The sequence below is a fragment of the Phacochoerus africanus genome, chromosome 3, assembly GCF_016906955.1.
Source record: "Phacochoerus africanus isolate WHEZ1 chromosome 3, ROS_Pafr_v1, whole genome shotgun sequence".
Classification (NCBI taxonomy): domain Eukaryota; kingdom Metazoa; phylum Chordata; class Mammalia; order Artiodactyla; family Suidae; genus Phacochoerus; species Phacochoerus africanus.
This window is the reverse complement of record NC_062546.1, coordinates 171,495,402-171,515,976: the sequence shown is the minus strand read 5'-3', so window position 1 is coordinate 171,515,976 and position 20,575 is coordinate 171,495,402. Positions and strand designations below refer to the sequence as shown.

The following is a 20,575-nucleotide window of genomic DNA, read 5'->3' as shown; positions in this document are numbered from 1 at the left end:
GTCTAGGCTGGCAGTTGCAGTTCTGATTCGACCTAATGAATCATTTCAATTACTTTGGGTTGGGAGCCAGGTACATCTATGTTGAAAAAGGCTCCCCAGCTGATTCTGATACAAACCTTTGTTTAAGAATGGAGGCTCTAAATTAACTGTATCAATCAGTGGTTCTCAAACTTTAGGGTACATCAGAATCACTTGGAGGATTTGTTAAAACACATTGCTGGGTCCCACTCCCAGAGGTTTCAATTCAAAGGTCTGAGTATGTAGCATATAGCATGTTTGACTTTTCTCTTTTGGTGTTTTTCATATGAAAACTACAAACCATCTTAATTTGCATGTGTTTCCTCACTTAAATAAGCTTATCTTCCTATATGGATTTGTGTGAGGGGGGTTCTACCAGTTAACTATTTTGTAGTTTTAATCCTATATTATTTCTTCTACTTTGTTTTGTGTAAAAGGAGAAAAACTAAAAAGTTGGAATCCCCCAAAAAAATGTGCATTTCTAACAAACTCCACAGTGATTCTGATGCTGCAAATTCAGGTACCACCCTTTGTGAACTGCTGGCCAAGAGAAAAAGAAAACAGTACTTTTTTAAGTTTTCTGATTTGTTTCAATTGAAGTATAGTTAATTTACAATGTTGTGTTAGTTTCAGGTGTAAACAAAGCAGTACTTTTCAAAAGACCTTCGTGAAATTCTCAGCGTTATGGGAGATGTTTCCAAGAACATCTATAACCAGGATTTGTTGGCTCACCGCCATCATTCAACAGATACTTACTTCAGCTGTGGTCTCAAAGTGTGGGATTCAAACCAGCACTATTAGCAATTCCTGGAACTTGTTACAAATGCAAATTTTTAAGCTTCACTCTAGACCTAACTCATGGAGTAGGGCCCAGCAATCTGTTTCAAAAAGTCCTTCAGATAATTCCTAAGGCATCTTAAAGTTTGAGAACTACTATAATATGGCCCACCACCTTGATCTCTGCTTAGAAGAGGGTATATAAAAACTACCCTCCTTCAAAAAGTTTATACATATGGCTGGAGAAATAAAATGACTAGATTAAGAAAGACTACACTTCCAGGGATATATCAAGTACTAAATGAACAGTACAGCCTTAAAATTCCCCAAAATTCAATGAAAGAACCATATTTTGAAAGGAAAATTCAATCAAGAATGTAAAAAAGGGTTGTAACCTATTTGAGGTACCTAAGCTAAAAAATTTCCTAAAACAGATTTAAATACAACGGGATCTTTGGCGCCTTGGAAGTGCTGGGACACGGGTTTGATCCCCGGCCCAGCACAGTGGGTTAAGGATCTGGCCACAGCTGCAGCTTAGGTGGCCACTGCGACTTGGATCTGGTCCCTGGCCTGACCCGGAACTCCATATGCCACAGGGTAGCCAAATAAATAAATAAGTATTAATAAAGCTTCTTTTGCTATCATTTACCTCTTTGCAACATTTTTAAATGCACAGGACTTTTCCTTGCTTGACCAGCTATAAAAATATAAAAGTATGTCAAGTTACTATACCTTTCACTTGCCGTATTTTCTATATCTACTGTATCTTTTTTGTACATATCCATAGCTTTCATTTGCTATGTTTTCACATACAATCCTAAGTTAACTGAAAAGAAAAGAAATATTCCACTCATTTTTCATGGCTATTACCCTTCCCATTTACCAAATATCCAACATCCCAGATATAACCAAATAACTAAATATAAAAATATAATTAACTATAAAATATAATTAACTATAACTAAAATGTATGATGGTAAAAAAATGTGGAAGATTGTGTCAAAGACAATCCTTATCGTATCATAACCAAAGAAAATGCTTACTACTGCAGAAAAGTGCTATGGCAAAACAGATACAGAAAATAAATCAGAAGACTCACTGATGCAGATTCCTTGAAAGGAATGAAGGAAGAAATGGGGGGGGGCCTTAAAAAGTAGCACTATATGCAGTTCCCACTGTGGCTCAGCAGAAATGAATCTGACTAGTATCCATGAGGACACAGATTCAATCCCTGGCCTTGCTCAGTGAGTTAAGGAGCCAGCATTGCTGTGAGCTGTGATATGCCGCTCGGATCTGGCTGTGGCTGTGTTGTAGGCCAGCAACTGAAGCTCCACCCTTAGTCTGGGAACCTTCATATACTATACCTCAGGTGCAGCCCTAAAAAGACAAAAAAAAAGAAAAAAAAGGAAGTTGTCCCATCATTTTCCTTAACAATGAACACAAAGAACAGAGTCTACTATATTACGAAAAATACTGTATCAACCAGAGAATAATATATCTGGGAACAAATCTGACCAAGGAAGTGAAACACCTGTACACTAAAAATTACAAAACACTGCCAAAAGAAATTAATGAGGACCTAAATTTTTTAAAAAGACTCCTTTGTTCATAGATAGAAAAATTTAATATTAAGATGTCAATACTATCCAAAGCAATGTGTAGATTCAAATAATCACTATCAAAATTCCAACAGTCTTTTTCTTTTTTTTTTTAATTTTTGGCCACACCCACCCAAGGCATGTGGAAGTTCCTGGGCCAGGGATCAAACCTGTGCCACATCGAGAACCAAGCCACTACAGTGACAATGCTGGATTCTTAACCTGCTGCACAAGAGAACTTGATAGCCTTTTTTTTTTTTTTTTTGGCAGAAATGGAAAATCAAATTCTTAAATTCATGTGGAACTGCAAAGGGCCCTAAATAGCCAAAACAATTTTGGTTTTAAAAAAGAATAAGGGAGTTCCCGTCATGGCACAGTGGTTAACGAATCCAACTAGGAACCATGAGGTTGGGGGTTCGGTCCCTGCCCTTGCTCAGTGGGTTAACGATCCGGAGTTGCTGTGAGCTGTGGTGTAGGTTGCAGACGCAGCTCGGATCCTGCGTTGCTGTGGCTCTGGCGTAGGCCAGTGGCTACAGCTCCAATTCGACCCCTAGCCTGGGAACCTCCATATGCTGTGGGAGCAGCCCAAGAAATAGCACAAAAAAAAAAAAAAAAAAAAGAATAAGGTTGGACAACCCACACTTCCCAATTCTAAAACCACTACAAAGTTACAGTAATCAAAACAGCATGATATTGGCATAAAGACAAACATATAGAATGGAACAGAACTGAGAGTCCAAAAACAGATCTATATATTTGTGGCCAAATGATTTTTTTTTTTTTTCAGAAAACTGTATTTCGTTGTTTTTGTTTAATGATTTTTATTTTTTTCATTATAGCTGATTTAAAGTATTCTGCCAATTTTCTACTGTACAGCATGGTGACCCGGTTATACATACATGCATAGATTCTTTTTTCTCACATTATCATGCTCTATCGCAAGTGACTAGACATAGTTCCCAGTGCTATACAGCAGGATCTCATTGCCTATCCATTCCAAAAGCAATAGTCTGCATCTATTAACCCCAAATTCCCAATCCATCCACTCCCTCCCCGTCCCCCTCAGCAACCACAAGTCTATTCTCCAAGTCCATGATTTTCATTTCTGTGGAAAGGGTCATTTGTGCTGTATATTAGGTTTCAGATATACCAAATGATTTCTGACAACAGTATCAAGTCCATTTAGTGGGGCAATGGAGTTGCCACAAGCAGATTTCCACATATAGAAGAATGAAGTTGGATCCGTACCTCATATTACATACAAAAATTAACAGAGGGTTCTACTGTGGCATAACGGATTAAGGACCCGGCATTGCCACTGCATCAGCCTGGGTTGCTGCTATGGCGTGGGTTCCATCCCTGGCCCAGGAACATCCACATGCTACAGGCACAGCCAAAAAAAAAAAAATTAACTCAAAATGGATCCATGATCTAAGTATAAGATCTGAAACCATAAAACTCTTACATTGGCAATGGATTCTTAGATGACACCAAAAGCATGCACAACAATAATAAATGCATAAACTAGATTTCATCAAAATTAAAAAATTTTACACATCAAAGAACAGAATGGAAAAAAAAACCCAATCTAGGGAATAAGAGAAAACATTTGGGAGTTCCTGTCGTGGCACAGGGGAAATGAATGTGACTAGGAACCCTGAGGTTTTGGGTTCAATCCATGGCCTCGCTCAGTGAGTTAAGAATCCTGCATTGCCATGAGCCGTGGTATAGGTCACAGACACAGCTTGGATCTGGCGTTGCTGTGGCTCTGGCGTAGGCCAGCAGCTACAGCTCCGATTAGATCCCTAGCCTGGGAACCTATGTATGCCCGGGGTGCAGCCCTAAAAAGACAAAAAAAAGAAAAAAAAACATCTGGTGTCTTAGTCCATTCAGGCTACTATAATAAAATATAAGACACTGGGTAGGTTACAAATAACAAACATTTATTTCTCACAGTTCTGGAGGCTGAGAAGTCCAAGATCATGGTGGTGGCAGATCCAATAACTGGTGTGAACCCACTTCCTATATGGCCATCTTTCTATGGTAACCTCACATGGCCTAAGGAGGGAAGTTTCCCTCTGGGTTCTCTTATATAAGGATGCTAAACCCATTCATGATTTGTCTATTCTCATGACCTAATGACCTTCCAAAGGCCCCATCATTTAATACTATCACCTTGGGGGTTGATTACAACATGTGAATTTGAGGGGGACACATTCAGTCCACAGCACTTAGAAGTCACTTATCTGATAGGGAGTTAATATTTAAGGGTACAAACTTGCAACAAGTAAACAAAGAAGTCCTAGAAATACAATGCACAGCATAGTGATTTTATTTTATTTTATTTTTTGTCTTTTTGCCCAGCATAGTGATTTTAGACAATACTGCATCACAAACTTCAAAGTTGATAAGAGACTAGGTCTTAATTGTTCCTACCACACACGCAAAAAGATAATTATGTGATGTTATAAGAGATGTTAGCTAATGCTACAGTGGTAATCACACTGCAATATATAAATGTATCAAATCAACATGTCCTACACCTTAAGCTTACACAATATTATATATCAACTAAACCTCAATAAAAATAAGTTTTTTCTTTAAAAAAGGACTAAGGGGAGTTCCTGCTGTGGCTCATTGGGTTAAGAATCCAACTGTAGTGGTTCAGGTCACTGTGAGGTGTAGGATCAATCCCCAGCCTGGCACAGTGGCTTAAAGGATCTGGCATTGCTACAGCTAAGGCTCAGATTCAATGGAATATTACTCAGTCTTAAAAAGCAATGAAATTCTGACGCAATGAAAAACATGCATAAACCATGAAAACATTATGCTAAGCAAAATGAGCCACTAACAAAAGGACAAATACTCTATGATTCCACTTATGTGAAATATCCAGAGTAGGCAAAAATCACAGAGACAGAAGGTAGATTAGAGACGTTGCCTACCAGGGGCTGGGAGGAGTGAATTGGGAATTACTGCCCAATGGTTACAGAGTTTCTGTTTGGGGTAATAAAAATATTTTAGTGATGGTTGTACCACACTGTGAATGTAATTACTACCACTAAATTGTACTCTTGAAAATGGAAGAAGTGTCAAACTTTACTATGTATGTTTTACCACAGTATCTTTTCTTTTTTGCTTTTTAGGGCTGCACTGGCAGCATATGGAGGTTCCCAGGCTGGAGTCCAATTGGAACTACCTACAGCTGCCAGTGTGCGCCATAGCCACATCAGATCTGAGCCACATCTGTGACCTACCCCACAGCTCACAGCAACGTCAGATCCTTAACCTACTGAGCGAGGCCGGGAATCGAACCTGCAACCTCATGGTCCCTAGTCGGATTCGTTTCCGCTGCAACATGACAGAACTCCCTGAACTGAGCACTTTAAATGGGTGAACTGGAGTTCCCATCATGGCTCAGCAGTAACAAACCGAACTAGTATCCATGAGAACTCGGGTTCAATCCCGAGCCTCCCTCAGGGCTGGTTAAAGATCCAGCATTGCTGTGAGCTGTGGTATACGTCACAGATGAGGCTCGGATCCTGGGTTCCTGTGGAATCCAGCTCTGATTTGAGCCCTAGCCTGGGAATTTCCATATGTCAAGGGTGCAGCCCTAAAAAGACCAAAAAAAGAAAAAAAAAGGGGGTGAACTGTACGGTATGGGAATTATATCCAATAAGCTATTAAAAACAATTTACTGGAGTTTCCTGGTGGCTCAGAAGGTTAGGATCTGGCAATGTCACTACTGTGGCAAGGGTCCAATCCCTGGCCTGGGAACGTCCGCATGCCAAGGGCACAGCCAAAACACAAAACAAAACAATTTACTTACCTAAAGTTAAAATGGCATTAATTAGCTATCACTGATTTAGCATGTATGATAACTGGGTTGAAAGCCCAGCTGAAGCTGACCTTGGAATTATTTTAAAATTAAAATGAAAGACAAGATTGTAGGGAAGTCTAACCTTCTTACTTAAACCTATTATTTAAAGTTTATTCTTTAGGGTTAGTAGATGCAAACTATTACATTTGGGCTATATTAAGCAATGAGATCCTGCTGTATAGCACAAGGAACTTCTTTACAAGTAATCCTACTGAGAGCAAAAGAAGTGATATGCCCAAAGTAAATGGTCAACAGTACCACTAAGAAGGAATTCAAATCTTTCCAGTTTCCAATTCTGCTTTCAGGGATAATTAAAGCCTAGAAGAAGAGTAGTAATAAGAGAAAAATAATCCATAAGAGAAAGGAATAGTAATAAGACGGAAAAAAAGTATACTCAAGAAAATCTAAGGGAGTTTAAAAACAACACACACATTCAGAAAAGTGAAGATAAGGAAGATACAGACCAAGGAAATGCAAAGTCACTAAAGCCAGACAAGGAGAGGTGCAAGCAAAGAGTAATCAAAACTGCCATTTTCAGTAGAAAAGAGAACAAGATTGAAAAGTAACTGGATGTGGCAACTAGTAAGTCACTGCTAACCTAACATGCACTGTGGGAGAAGGGGTCAATAAGAAGATATGGAAATCAAGAAGTATTCACTACTCTCTCAAGAAGGCTGGCAGAGAAGATACATATAAAAGGAGTGTGGAGATCAGGTGGAAGATACACAGGAAGAAAGGATCTTTTCCTGTGCTGTAGAATACCTACAGGAATTTCTCATCCTAAAAGACAAGCAGAGAGAAGAACGAAAACATTACTACGGGTTTGCAAAATACTTACCCTTGCTTTAAACTGCACGAGATCTAATTCCCTTTCATAAAGTGATATAGGCTAAGATATCACAAGACATGAGACTGTTGCGGGAGGAGAGGCAGCCTTTCTTATTTTTCTGCAAATCCACCAACATTTAGAAAAGAACCTCGCACAAAGGAAGCACACTAATAAATGTTTGTTAACAGGACATAAGTTATCTGTCCTGTTAATGCTCTTATACCCATCCAGCAGCTCCCCTGGGAGCATACTACAATAGAAACTGGATCTAAAACAAAACACTTCCAGTCAAACAATTATTGTTTTAAGTGTAATTAAGAGCAAGCAGTAATATGTTTAATATTTCTGATAAGGCAATGTATTCCAAAATGTTCATGTCATTTATTTACAGGCTTATTTCTAACCTCACATAGACTATACATAAATATATATATGTATTATTGTAATCTGAGCTGTCATATCCATCTCACAGACCAAAAAAAAAAAAAAAAGTTTAAAATCACAATAACAAATTAAATCTACTGCATTCAAAATTCTACCAAAATTATCTTCAATGTTTCTGGAAAGAATTCAAAGACTAGATCATTTAACTAGAAGGGGGAAGTAGTTTGGTAATATAAAAGTCTCTCAAACATGTGTGAGTGCTATGCAAGTTGGTCAATATTCACGGATTCCTAGATATCATAGCACTCATATTTAATTTTTTTCCAGCAGATTAAGGACCCAACAGTGTCTCTATAAGGACACAGGTTCAATCCCTGGCCTTGTTCAGTGGGTTACAGATACGGCACTGCTGTAAACTGTGGCAGAGGTCACAGTGCAGCTTGGATCCAAGTCTTGCCATGGCTATGGTTTAGGCCCCAGCTACAGCTCCTATTCAACCCTTTGCCTGGGAACTTCCATATACCACAGGTGTGGTTCTAAAAAAAAAGAATACAATTCTTCTTGGGTAGAAAGAAATGCAATTAAATGCAATTAATCCATCTGGAAGTCTCTGTGGAATATATATATATATATATTTTTTTGCCATTTCTAGGGCTGCTCCCGTGGCATATGGAGGTTCCCAGGCTAGGGGTTGAATCAGAGCTGTACCCACCGGCCTATGCCAGAGCCACAGCAACGCAGGATCCGAGCCGCGTCTGCGACCTACACCACAGCTCACGGCAACGCCGGATCGTCAACCCACTGAGCAAGGGCAGGGACCGAACCCGCAACCTCATGGTTCCTAGTCGGATTCGTTAACCACTGCGCCACGAAGGGAACTCCCTCTGTGGAATATTAATTTGTACCTGAACCAAATCAATGTTATATAGTCTAATTTAGTTTAGCAGTAACTCTTTTCCCTATACTTTATCAACAGTTCTCATTCAAATTTACTAAAAGAAAGCCACTTCTTTCTATGAACAAGTAATTTTTCTTTTTGGCAGAAGGAAAAGTAAAATACAGTGGTCAAAATAAAACTACAAGCTAAATAAACAATACAAGGGTGAGCAAAACCCTTGTCATTAAATAACCTATTATCATTAAAGCCAAGAATAGGCAAGGAAAAAAAATGATGCAAAGTTTAAGAAAAAGGTTTTAGGTAGTTACTTACAGCATAAAATAAGTATTGATACTTGATGGTATCAATGTTGACTGAACAATTGATACCATCAATAAGATGGTATCAATGTTGACTGAACAGAAAATCCAGAATAGATTATAATTGACACAAAATGTTTTAAAAAAAATTTTTAAATAGAATAAAATCTGAGAATTAGAAGGAATCTTAGATCCAGCAGTTCTCAAACTTTAAGGTACGTAAAATTTACCTGAGGAAATATTTGTTTAAAATTCAGGTTTCCAGAGTTCCCGTCGTGGCGCAGTGGTTAACGAATCCAACTAGGAACCATGAGGTCGCAGGTTCGATCCCTGCCCTTGCTCAGTGGGTTGACGATCCGGCGTTGCCGTGAGCTGTGGTGTAGGTTGCAGACGCGGCTCGGATCCCGCGTTGCTGTGGCTCTGGCATAGGCCGGTGGCTACAGCTCTGATTCAACCCCTAGCCTGGGAACCTCCATATGCCACGGGAGCGGCCCAAGAAATAGCAAAAAGACCAAAAAAATAAATAAATAAAATAAATAAAATAAAATTCAGGTTTCCAAACTCAATGTCCAGCTATTCACATTAAGTGGGTCTGGGGTGGTGTCCAGGAATCTGCATTCCAAACATAATCTATTCCAATCCCATACTACAACTGAGAAAACTATGTTAAATTAATCTATCTGCCCAGAATCTCACAGGTCTCATTAACTCTAGCAGTCTTCCCACTATACCACTTAAACAACTTTACAGTTGAAAGAACTGGGACAAAGAAAGCATAAATTACTAATTCATTATTTGATGTATTGAGTAATCTTAGAATATTTCCCAGCTCCAATTCCTTTTCCTTATTCATTCATTTCGTAACTCTTAAACTCTTCTATATGCATAGCAATATGGTAGATTACAAAACAATTTAAGATAGGAGTTCCCATTGTGGCATAGCGGAAACGAATCCGACTAGTAACCATGAGGTTGCAGGTTCAATCCCTGGCCTCACTGAGTTAAGGATCTAGTGTTGCCATGAGCCATGGTGTAGGCTGCAGACTCAGCTTGGATTCTGGCTGTGGTGTAGGCCAGCAGCTGTAGCTGTGATTTGACCCCTAGCCTGGGAACCTCCATGTGCCCCAGGTATGGTCCTAACAAAGCAAAAAAAAAAAAAAATTAAGATATAAACCTTGTCCTCTAGAAGCAATTACCAGTTAGGAAGACAAGGCAAATACACAAAAGTGATAACCAATGGCAAGGCAATATATTAGTAAGTGCCAAAATAAGTGCTATGGGCACAACCAAAATGCAATCCCTATCAAATTACCTGTGAAATTTTTCATAGAACTAGAACAAATTATTCTAAAATTTATATGAAACCATAAAAGATCCAGAACTGCCAAAGCATCCTGAGGAAAGAGAACAAAGCTGGAGGCATAACCGTCTCAGACCTCAGATAATACTACAAAGCTACAGTAATCAAAACAGCATGGTATTGGCACAAAAACAGACATATGAATCAAGGGAACAGAACAGAGAGCCCAGAAAAAAAAAACCCACACACATACTATCAATTAATCTTCGACAAAGGAGCCAAGAATATATTATGGAGAAAAGACAGTCTCTTCACCAAGTGGTGTTGGGAAAGCTGGACTGCACCATACACTCTCCCACAAGGTACAAAAAAAAAAAAAAAAAAAAAATGCCTTATATAATAAGACATGACACTAGAAAACTCCTAAAAGAGGAACAAAAGCAAAACATTCTCTGACATAAATTGCACCAATATTTTCTTAGGTCAGTCTCCCAAGGCAATACAAATACAAGCAAAACTAAGCAAATGGGGAGTTCCCACTGTGGCTCAGTGGTTAACGAATCCGACTAGGAACGATGAGGTTGTGGGTTTGATCCCTGGTCTTGCTCAGTGGATTAAGGATCTGGTGTTGCTGTGAGCTGTGGTGTAGGTTGCAGATGCAGCTTGGATCCCGCATTGCTGTGGCTGTGGTGTAGGCCAGTGGCTACAGCTCCAATTAGACCCCTAGCCTGGGAACCTCCATATGCCACAGGAGTGGCCCTAGAAAAGGCAAAAAAAAAAATAAAATAAAATTTAAAAATAAACAAATGGAACCTAATCAAATTTAACAAGCTTTTGCGCAGCAAAGGAAACCATATACAAAACAAAGAGAAAACTGACAGAATGGAAAAAACATTTGCAAATGATGTAACAGATAAGGGCTTAATTTCCAAATTATACAAACAATCCCACTCCTGGGAATATATCCAGACAAAACTATAACTCAAAAAGATACATGTACCCCCATGTTCACAGCAGCACTATTTGCAATAGCAAGACATGGAAACAACTTCAATGTCTATCAACAAATGAACAGATACAGATGTGGTTTGTAGATACAATGGAATACTACTCAGCTATTAAACAGAATGAAATAATGCCATATGCAGCAACATGGATGCAACTAGAGATTATGATACTAAGTGAAGTAAGTCAGAAAGAAAAAGACAAATACCATATATCACTTATAAGTGGAATGTAAAATATGGCACAAATGAATCTATCTATGAAAAAGAAACAGACTCACAGACATAGATAACAAACTTGTGGTTGCTGCAAGGGAGGAGGATACAGGAGGGATGGAGGGGAGTTTCGGGTTAGTAGATGCAAACTATCACATATAGAACTTTTTTTTCACTTTTTTTTTTCTGTGCTCTTTACCTTTTTTAATGATTTTTATTTTTTTCCATTATAGCTGGTTTACAGTGTTCTGTTCACTTTCTACTGCACAGCATAAATAAGCAATGAAGTCCTACTGTACAACATAGTGAACTATAGTCAATATCATAAGATACACCATAATGGAAAAGAATATAAAAAAGAATGTACATATGTGTATAACCGAGTCACTTTGCTGTACAGTAGAAATGAACACAACATTGTAAATCAACTATATTCAATAAAAAAAATTTTAAATATGTAAGAGTGCCTGTCATGGCTCAGTGGTAAAGAACCTGACTAGGATCCACAAGGATGAAGGTTCACTTCCTGACCTTGCTCAGTGGGTTAAGGATTAGGCATTGCCATGAGCTGTCATGTAGGTTGCAGACTCAGCTCAGATCTGGTGTTGCTGTGGCTTTGGTGTAGGCCAGCAGCTGCAGCTCGGATTCGACTCCTAACCTGGGAACTTCCATATGCCATGTGTGTGCCCCCCCCCCAAAAAAAGGCAAAATAAATAAATAATATACATATATATGCAATATATATTCATATATATATGAATTCATATTCATGTGTATGTGCACACATAAATTCTCTGGTGATTCAGTGGGTTAAGGATTCAGCATTGTTACTGCGGCGGTGCAAGTCTGATCTCTGGCATGGGAACCTCTTCATGCCAAGGGCGTGGGAAAAAAAAAAACAGATATACATAAAACAGCTCACACAACTCAGTAACAAAAAAACCTACTAAAAAATGGACAGAAGACCTAAACAGACATTTCTCCAAAGATGGCCAATTGGCACATGAAAAGATGAATCAATTTTGCTAAAGAAAAATCATTAAAGAAATGTAAATCAAAACCACAATGAAGTATCACCTCATACCAGTCAAAATGGCCATCATCAAAAAGTCTACAAATTGGAGTTCCCGTTGTGGCTCAGGTGGTTAATGAATCCGACTAAGAACCATGAGGTTGCGGGTTTGATCCCTGGCCTTGCTCAGTGGGTTAAGGATCCAGCATTGACGTGAGCTGTGGTGTAGGTTGCAGACAGGGCTCGGGATATGGCATTGCTGTGGCTCTGGGGTAGGCTTGGCAGCTATATCTCCAATTAGACCCCTAGCCTGGGAACCTCCATATGCCATGAGTTCAGCCCTAGAAAAGGCAAAAAGACCCAAAAAAAAAGTCTCCAAATTGACAGCCATCTTGAATGAACTGTTTATCACAGAGAGGAAAAAATTTTCCCCTAACCTTCTTGGTTCTTCTGGCTGGTTTAAGAATTAAATTGACATGAGGCAGGTTAACAGGAGAAAATCAGGAGTTCCCGTTGTGGCGCAGTGGTTAATGAATCCGACCAGGAACCATGAGGTTGCGGGTTCGGTCCCTGCCCTTGCTCAGTGGGTTAAGGATCCAGCATTGACGTGAGCTGTGGTGTAGGTCGCAGACTCGCGATTGGCGGCTCATATCCCGAGTTGCTGTGGCTGTGGTGTAGGCTGGCGGCTACAGCTCCGATTGGACCCCTAGCCTGGGAACCTCCATATGCCGCTGGAGCGGCCCAAGAAATGGCAAAAAGACAAAAAAAAAGAAAATCAAACAAAAGTTTGATAACACATAATCATGAGACCCCTCCAAAAAAATGAGTAACTATCTAAAATGGCCAAAGCCCTCACATTAAATACCATCCTAAAGACAAAAGAGGATGTTGAGGATGTGGAGAATCAGTTATGGGGGGTTACCAAGAAAACCACAGTAACTGAGGATGATTGTGATACAGATTTAAGGTTTTGCCTTCTCCACTGATGAGTGTTTCTAGAGATTTTGTCATCTTCCTCATCCGCATACCAAAAGAGAGACACTCTTAGAAATGGAGTCATTCCCTGGTCTGCTGTTTCTCAGAAGAGAAGAAACAAAAGCAAACTTAAAACAATATGCCAGAGAGACATATTTTAGGGAGACAAATTCTGTTCCTGTACATCATAAACTCCATTGCATCATTCAATCTATGTATTATTAGTTCTCATATATTAAATTATTATATTGAATAAATGTATACAAAATTTAAGCTTAAAAAAATATATATACAAATTGGAGTTCTTGTCGTGGCGCAGCAGAAACGAATCCAACTAGGAACATGAGGTTTCAGGTTCAATCCCTGGCCTCACTCAGTGGGTTAAGGATCTGGCGTTACCATGAGCTGTGGTGTAGGTCGCAGACGTGGCTCGGATCTGGTGTTGCTGTGGCTGTGCATTGGCTAGCAGCTATAGCTCTGATTGGACCCCTAGCCTGGGAATCTCCATATGCCATGGGTGTGACCCTAAAAAAAAGCAAAAAATTAAAAAATTAAACAATTTTTAAAAGTCTAGAAATAATTAATGCTGGAGAAGGTGTGGAGAAAAGGGAACCCTCCTTTTGGTGGGAATGTAAATTGGTACAACCACTATAGAAAACAGCATGGAGATTCATGAAAAAAACTAAAAAGAGAGTTGCCATATGACCCAGCAATCCTACTCCTGGGCATATACATGGAGAAAACTCTAATTCAAAAAGATACATATACCCCAATGTTCACAGCAACACTATTTACAGTAGCTAAGATAAGAAGCAACCTAAATGTCCATCCAAAGATGTATGGATAAAGAAAATGTAGTATATATACAATGGAATATTATTCAGGCATAAAAAAGAATGAAATAATGCCATCTGAGCAATGTGAATGGACCCAGAGATTATCATACTAAGTGAAATAAGTCAGAGAAAGACAAATATCACATGATATCACTTGTATGCAGAATTTAAAATAGAATACAGGAGTTTCCATGTGGATCAACAGGTTAAGGATCTGGCTTGGTCACTGCTGTGACACAAGTTCAATACTTGGCTTGGGAATTTCAACAAAACATGGCCAAGGGAAAAAAAAATTAGAAAACAAATGAACTTATTTACAGAACAGAAACAGACTCAGAGACCAAAGGGGAAAGGAGGTGGGAGAGGGATAAATTAGGAATCAGCAAATATTTACTACTGTATGTAAAATAAACAACAAGCTTCTACTGTATAGCACAGGGAACTATATACAATATTTTGTAATAAACCATAATGAAAAACAATATGAAAAAGAATACCAAAAACTAAAACAACATTGTAAATCAACTATACTTCAGTTTAAAAAAAAATGGTATACGAGTTCCCATCGTGGCTCAGTGGTTAATGAATCCAACCATGAGGTTTCGGGTTCGATCCCTGGCCTCGCTCAGCGGGTTAAGGATCTGGCATTGCTGTGAGCTGTAGTGTAGGTCGAAGACATAGCTCGAATCCCAAGTTGCTGTGGCTGTGGTGAAGGCCTGCGGCTACAGCTCCAATTAGACCCCTAGCCTGGGAACCTTCATATGCCACAGGAGTGGCCCAAGAAACAGCAAAAAGGAAAAAAAAAAAAAGTATAGCCAGTTAAGAAATTAACTGATTTAGACTGACTTCACTCTGTACCTTTTTTTTTTTTTTTGTCTTTTTTAGGGTTTCACCCAAGGCATATGGAAGTTCCCAGGCTAGGGGTTGGGGCTGAATCAGAGCTTCAGCTGCTGACCTGACCACAGCCAACCTATACCACAGCCACAACAACTTGAGATCTCAGCTGCATCTGCAACCTACACCATCGCTCTCCACAACGCCAGATCCTTAACCCACTGATTGAAGCCAGGGATAGAACTTTCATTCTCATAGATACCAGTTGGGTTCGCTACCACTGAGCCATGACGGGAACTCCCCTCTGTACCTTTTATATTTATAATTTATCCATCACAGATAAATATTCAATTTATTCTCTTTCACTGTTAAAAAAAGTTGGCCTTTGGAGTCCCTGTCAGTGGCTCAGCGGTTAACAAATCCGACTCATATGCAAGTTCAATCCCTGTCCCGCTCAGTGGGTTAAGGATCCAGCGTTGCCATGAGCTGTGGTGTAGGTCGCAGACAAGGCTTAGATCCCAGATTGCTGTGGCTATGGTGTAGGCTGGCAGCTACAGCTCCAATCTGACCCCTCGACTGGAAACCTCCATATGCTGTGGGTACAGCCCTAAAAAGACAAAAAGGCCAAAAAAAAAAAAAGTTGGCCTTTAATGAAGGAAAGCTGGAATAAACATCCCCCCCATTTCACACACACACACACACACACACACACACACACACGAAGATCAATACCACCATCACAGCAACCCATATGCTAGGATAGCTTTTGTGAAGACTTAAATTGGTATAATTGTTAGGCAAAGAACTAATTAAGAGTTTTCTCTTGTTCAAGAGGAAAGGGAAGCTTCTCTCCTAGACTATATCTTCCTGATCATATGTGGTAGATTGAAGGTCCTAATACATTCCCTGATAATAGTACTATACATCCATATATTAACTAAAGCTTCAATACAGGCAAAGTATACTTTGCTACCCCTTATCTTTAGGTTAGGCCAACAAGATGTCAGATGAATGAGCAGAGTCTGGAAATTGGTGGGACTGGGCTTGTCCTCTTGAACTTTTGTCAATGCCATGAGATAAACTTCCCCCCAAGAGATGTTAACCTTCCCTCCAGACTGGGCACCCAAATAAGACAAGTAAAGCAAAATAAATGCTTACCGCTGTATGCCACTATGACTCTTGTGGTTGACAGTTATGCAGCAAAAACTGACTGAATCACAATATTTTAAAAATCCAGGAGTTCCCATCATGGCTCGGTGGGTTAAGAACCTGACTTATATCCATGAGGATATGGGTTCAATCCCTTGGCTCACTCAGTGGATTAAAGGATCCAGTTTTGCTGCAGCTCCAATTTTCCAAATGGACCCCTAGCCTGGGAATTTCCATGGTTGTGGCCATTAAAAAAAAAAGCAAAAAAAAAATTACACTTCAATAAAATTAAAAAAAAAAAAAGATAAAAGGAATCCATTGTAGCTCAGCAGAAACAAATCCAACTAGTAACCATGAGGTTGAGGGTTTGATCCATGACCTCACTCAGTGGGTTAAAGATCAGGGATTTCCACAAGCTGTGGTGTACCTTGCAGACACAGCTTGGATCCTGTGTTGCAGCTGTGGTAGCTCCAATTCAACCCTTAGCCTGGGAACCTTCATATGCCACAGGTGTGGCCCTAAAAAGGGAAAAAAAAAAAAAAAAATCCAAACAACCGAGACTGATTATACAAAGCAGGTGTTCTCAAACTTGAGTGAGAATCTTCTGGGTTTCAAGTTTTTTAAAAAAATATATAGATAGGTCCCAAAGAAATCCATTCAGTACATGCAGACTGTTGGACCAGAAATATGCATTTAATCAAGAACCACAGGAGTTCCCCCTATAGCGAAACAGGATCAGCAGCATCTTGGGAGCACGTGGATGCAGGTTCAATCCCCAGTCAGGCACAGTGGGTTAAGGATCCCATCCGGCATTGCCACAGTTGGGGCTTAGGTTGCAACTGCTACTTGGATCTGATCCCCGCCCTGGGAACTCCATATGCCGAGGGGCGGCCAAAAAAGATAAAAATAAATTAAAAAGAATCAATTTTTAAAAAAAGAACGATAGGTGATCCCACAGTGCCCACATCTTGAGATACACTTTAAAAAAAAAAATCCTAAGTTTCTAGTTCTTCAACAATATTCAACTGCTCAAGAACACTAACTAGGTAAATCTTGCCTTAGATAATGTATGTGTTCCTGAACAGATGTATGTAAAACTGAAATCTAGTCAAATGTAGAAAGAATCAGCCGATACTGACTAGGCAGAATCAGCTGACATCGGTGCCAGTTCCAACAGCCAAGGAGAAATGACAATGATATGATGTTAAGACCCTGAATTCCTTCAGTATCCTAGAGAACTTTCCATTAATAGATCCCAATAATGAGGCACAATACTGTAAATCAACTATACTTTAATTTTAAAAAAGAATGGAAGAAATTCCATAGGCTCCCTAACCTCACAGGCCACCAAGGATGCAAGAAGGACAAGAAGGATGAAAACAAGAACTTAAGAGGAGGAAAAGAGTAGCTAGGTCTGCTCAGTGGGCTGCACATGGTGGGGCAGAATATAGGGTTAGCTATTTTATCTGTAACCACTACAACCTAAATAAAAAGCTTGGCAACTTTTTAAAAAAAAAATGTTTAAACAGAAGCTGACCTTGAAATAAGTATTACATTGTATTATACACTTTTAGTAAAAGTAAGAATTCACTTATATATCAAAGAAGTATGTATTTTTTATAAATTCTAATTTTTGCATACCAACTGTTCTTAGAATTAAGGAATCTAAAAACTAGAATGAGTAAGTGGGGGAAAGTGACTCAAAAGAAATAGAGGATTTAACCATGACCCTATAAAGAGATGTAATAACAGTCAGTCTTCTAGTATTATTTTCCTGTTCAGCTGCACCATTTGCACCTGTCTAGTTATATCACTGCATCTATATATCCCAAATCCACACAGGCCCTCTCTAGCCACCTTACGCTTAATGAAAACGTACTAAACACTTCAACATTAGGCAAAGTTTTGCATGTTTTAGAACCATGATATCTGCATAACCAGTGCTGTACCAAGATCCAGTTAAATGTTTATGCTTCTTTTCAAAGGCTTATCTAACTCTTATTTCATGTTCCCAGTTAGAATAAGAAGTTGTTGCCATCATTAATGTCCTAGGAAAAGGTGCAGACTGCAATTCCGGCTCCCCAGTTACTGACAGAGTGCTGAGTTATTTAAATTTTCTGTACTTTGATCTCTCTATAAAAGGAGCATAACTGAACCTAAAGAATCGTCATGAGGATCAAATGAGAAAACACACGTAAGACTGTTAGAACAGTTGCTGGCCCATAGCAAACGTTAAACAAATACTATTATTACTACTATTATTGTTGTTATAGCTCTGAAATCCAGCTTCACAAATTTTGGCATTTGGTGCTACTAAAGAAAGAAGACAACTAAAATCACTTTTAAGCAGTGATTACTTTAATCCATCCCTTTTAGGGGCCATCATTCTGATACTTAATTTACCAAATAAAATGAAGTTTATTTTTAAGTCGATTGTACTTTCTCCCACTTTTATCAGTTCAGATAAGCTTGTCAACTAAAAATAAGAATCTATGTTCTACAAAGGTTAATAACAAAGAACACTAAAAAGTCTATGCTCTGAGACTTCTGGTCTTAGAATGACTGCTTAAGCTTAAGGCCTTTTACTCTCTTCATATTTCACAGGAACCACATGGCTTACAACTAGAGAATTTAAATAACTAACGCAAAATAATCTAGAGAAAAATCATTCTTTTTTACCCCAAAAGGAATTGTGACAGTTAAAAATATTATAACATCAGCATCAAAATACATTCAATTCAGAAATTCAAATTATTTTAACACAACTATAACAAACATAATAGCCACTAATCAACAATATTAAAAACACAAAAGGAGTGTTCAATTTATCTTTCAGTGTTTTCCCAATGCAGACTTTTTAAATGGAAATAAGCAAGCAATCTCCACATCTAACATAGCAGTGAGAAATTAATGTGAAAATTACACTTAAGAAAAAGTAATTGGAAAGGTGTTATGTTGTCCCTCACCCATTTTTTTCGTCATTCATTTTAAAATATATAATCTATTTGGCCATCCTAAACCAAATTTAAAAATTTTATGTATCACTCCCCAAAATTTCTGAAAGCAAATCACCAAAAGACTGCTTGAAAAATTAACTGCAAACGTAACATGAGATTTACACTAAGGCGTTTGAGAATTAAAAACAAAATATCCTAAGGAAAGGATGACTACCATTTCCCTTTAAGCTTCAGTAAAATGTCAAAAGAACTTTCAGGACTCAGATCTCCTAGAAGTCTGACGTGAGGTCAATGACAGGAAAACCAACAGATGCCAGATGACTAAAAGAAAAGTTACTGAAAATACTTCTAAACCCAACAGTAATTCTAAAAGCAGATAAAATACAAGAGTCCAAGATTGAAAAGATGAAAACATAATTACTTATACACTTCAAAATAAAATAATACCAATGATAATAACAACTAACAGTATTGCACAATGTATTAAGAATTTCACAGTTCTGGGTTCCTCAACATTTATTCAATTTATTCGGGAACGTTTTGGAATAATGAAAGTAACATGGATTCCCAGAGAGCGATCTAAATCTAAAAATAAGGTTCAAGTGTATGCTCCATAGTTTAATGTTTTTACTGTAAGTCAAATCCTCTTCTTTATATTAAAAAAAAAACAAACCTACAGTTCTGTTTCCAAAGATCTCATAATAGACACTTGTCCACTGGTGATTAAAATATTATTTTTAATCCTGGCATTACCTCACAGCTAAAAATGTCAAGATACCACACCCAATGTGTCTTTTTTCCCCCCCGCGGGTGGGAGGTGTGGAGGTGGGGAATACGAGGAGTGGGGATTCGAAACTACACGACAACATGGAAGGGTAGTTCCCTGGAAGGACTGGAAAGGCGCGCAGGTACCAGGCGATCGGGGGAAGCGTAGCGAAGGGCCGGTGCAGGCCTCGGCCTCTGCAGGCTCCCTCCCCCGCCACCCGCAGGGGAAGTGGCCGGGTCGTGCCACCCGGGGCTACTCACCGGCCGCAGCGCTGACCAGCAGGACGGTCCACAGCAGCGAGGGCACCCGCCGGGGCCACCGCAGCGACGAAGTCATCCCTGGGCCAGTCGAGAAGCAGAAGAGCAGAGAAAATAAATATGGAAAGTGAACACGGGCGGAGAAAGACGGCCGAGAAGCTAGTCCTCGCTCTCGTCGGACTTATCCAGCCCGAAAAACAATGCAGTTTGAAAGGACAAATGGCAGATGAGAGGACCGAGCTGCAGAGCTTTCATTCCGCAGCAGAAATTCCCTTCATTTCTCTCCCTCGCGGCTCGGGGAGTTCGCTCGCCTAGGAGGGGGTGCCTCGGCCCCCCAAACTGAAGGCATGTCCATGGGGAGAAGCAGGGAGACAAGAAGAAAGCCCCGCAGTTATTTCCCTCGTAGTTTCACGATATCAAAAAAATATCCAGGTCTGGGAGAAAACATATCCAGAGTGGCGAGGGGTGGGGAGCCGGGATTCGATGGGGACGCCAAGGATCAGAACAAGTTCCCGACTGCCGGGAAGGGCAAAGCCGGGCGGGCGGCGGCGCCCGATGGCCGGAGGCGCATCGCCCGTGGCTCCGG

The 20,575-nt window shown here is 39.5% G+C and overlaps 1 protein-coding gene across 1 annotated transcript in view; it reads right to left on the bottom strand.

Annotated features, from left to right (window-relative positions):
• The window catches only part of BMPR2 (bone morphogenetic protein receptor type 2), a 161,413-nt gene extending 141,177 nt beyond the window's left edge, over positions 1-20,236 (bottom strand). Inside the window, exon 1 of the mRNA XM_047773262.1 lies at positions 19,993-20,236. Coding sequence (XP_047629218.1) covers positions 19,993-20,068 — 76 coding nt within the window. The 5' untranslated portion in view covers positions 20,069-20,236. The remainder of the gene's footprint in view (positions 1-19,992) is intronic.
• Positions 20,237-20,575: the final 339 nt, after the last annotated feature.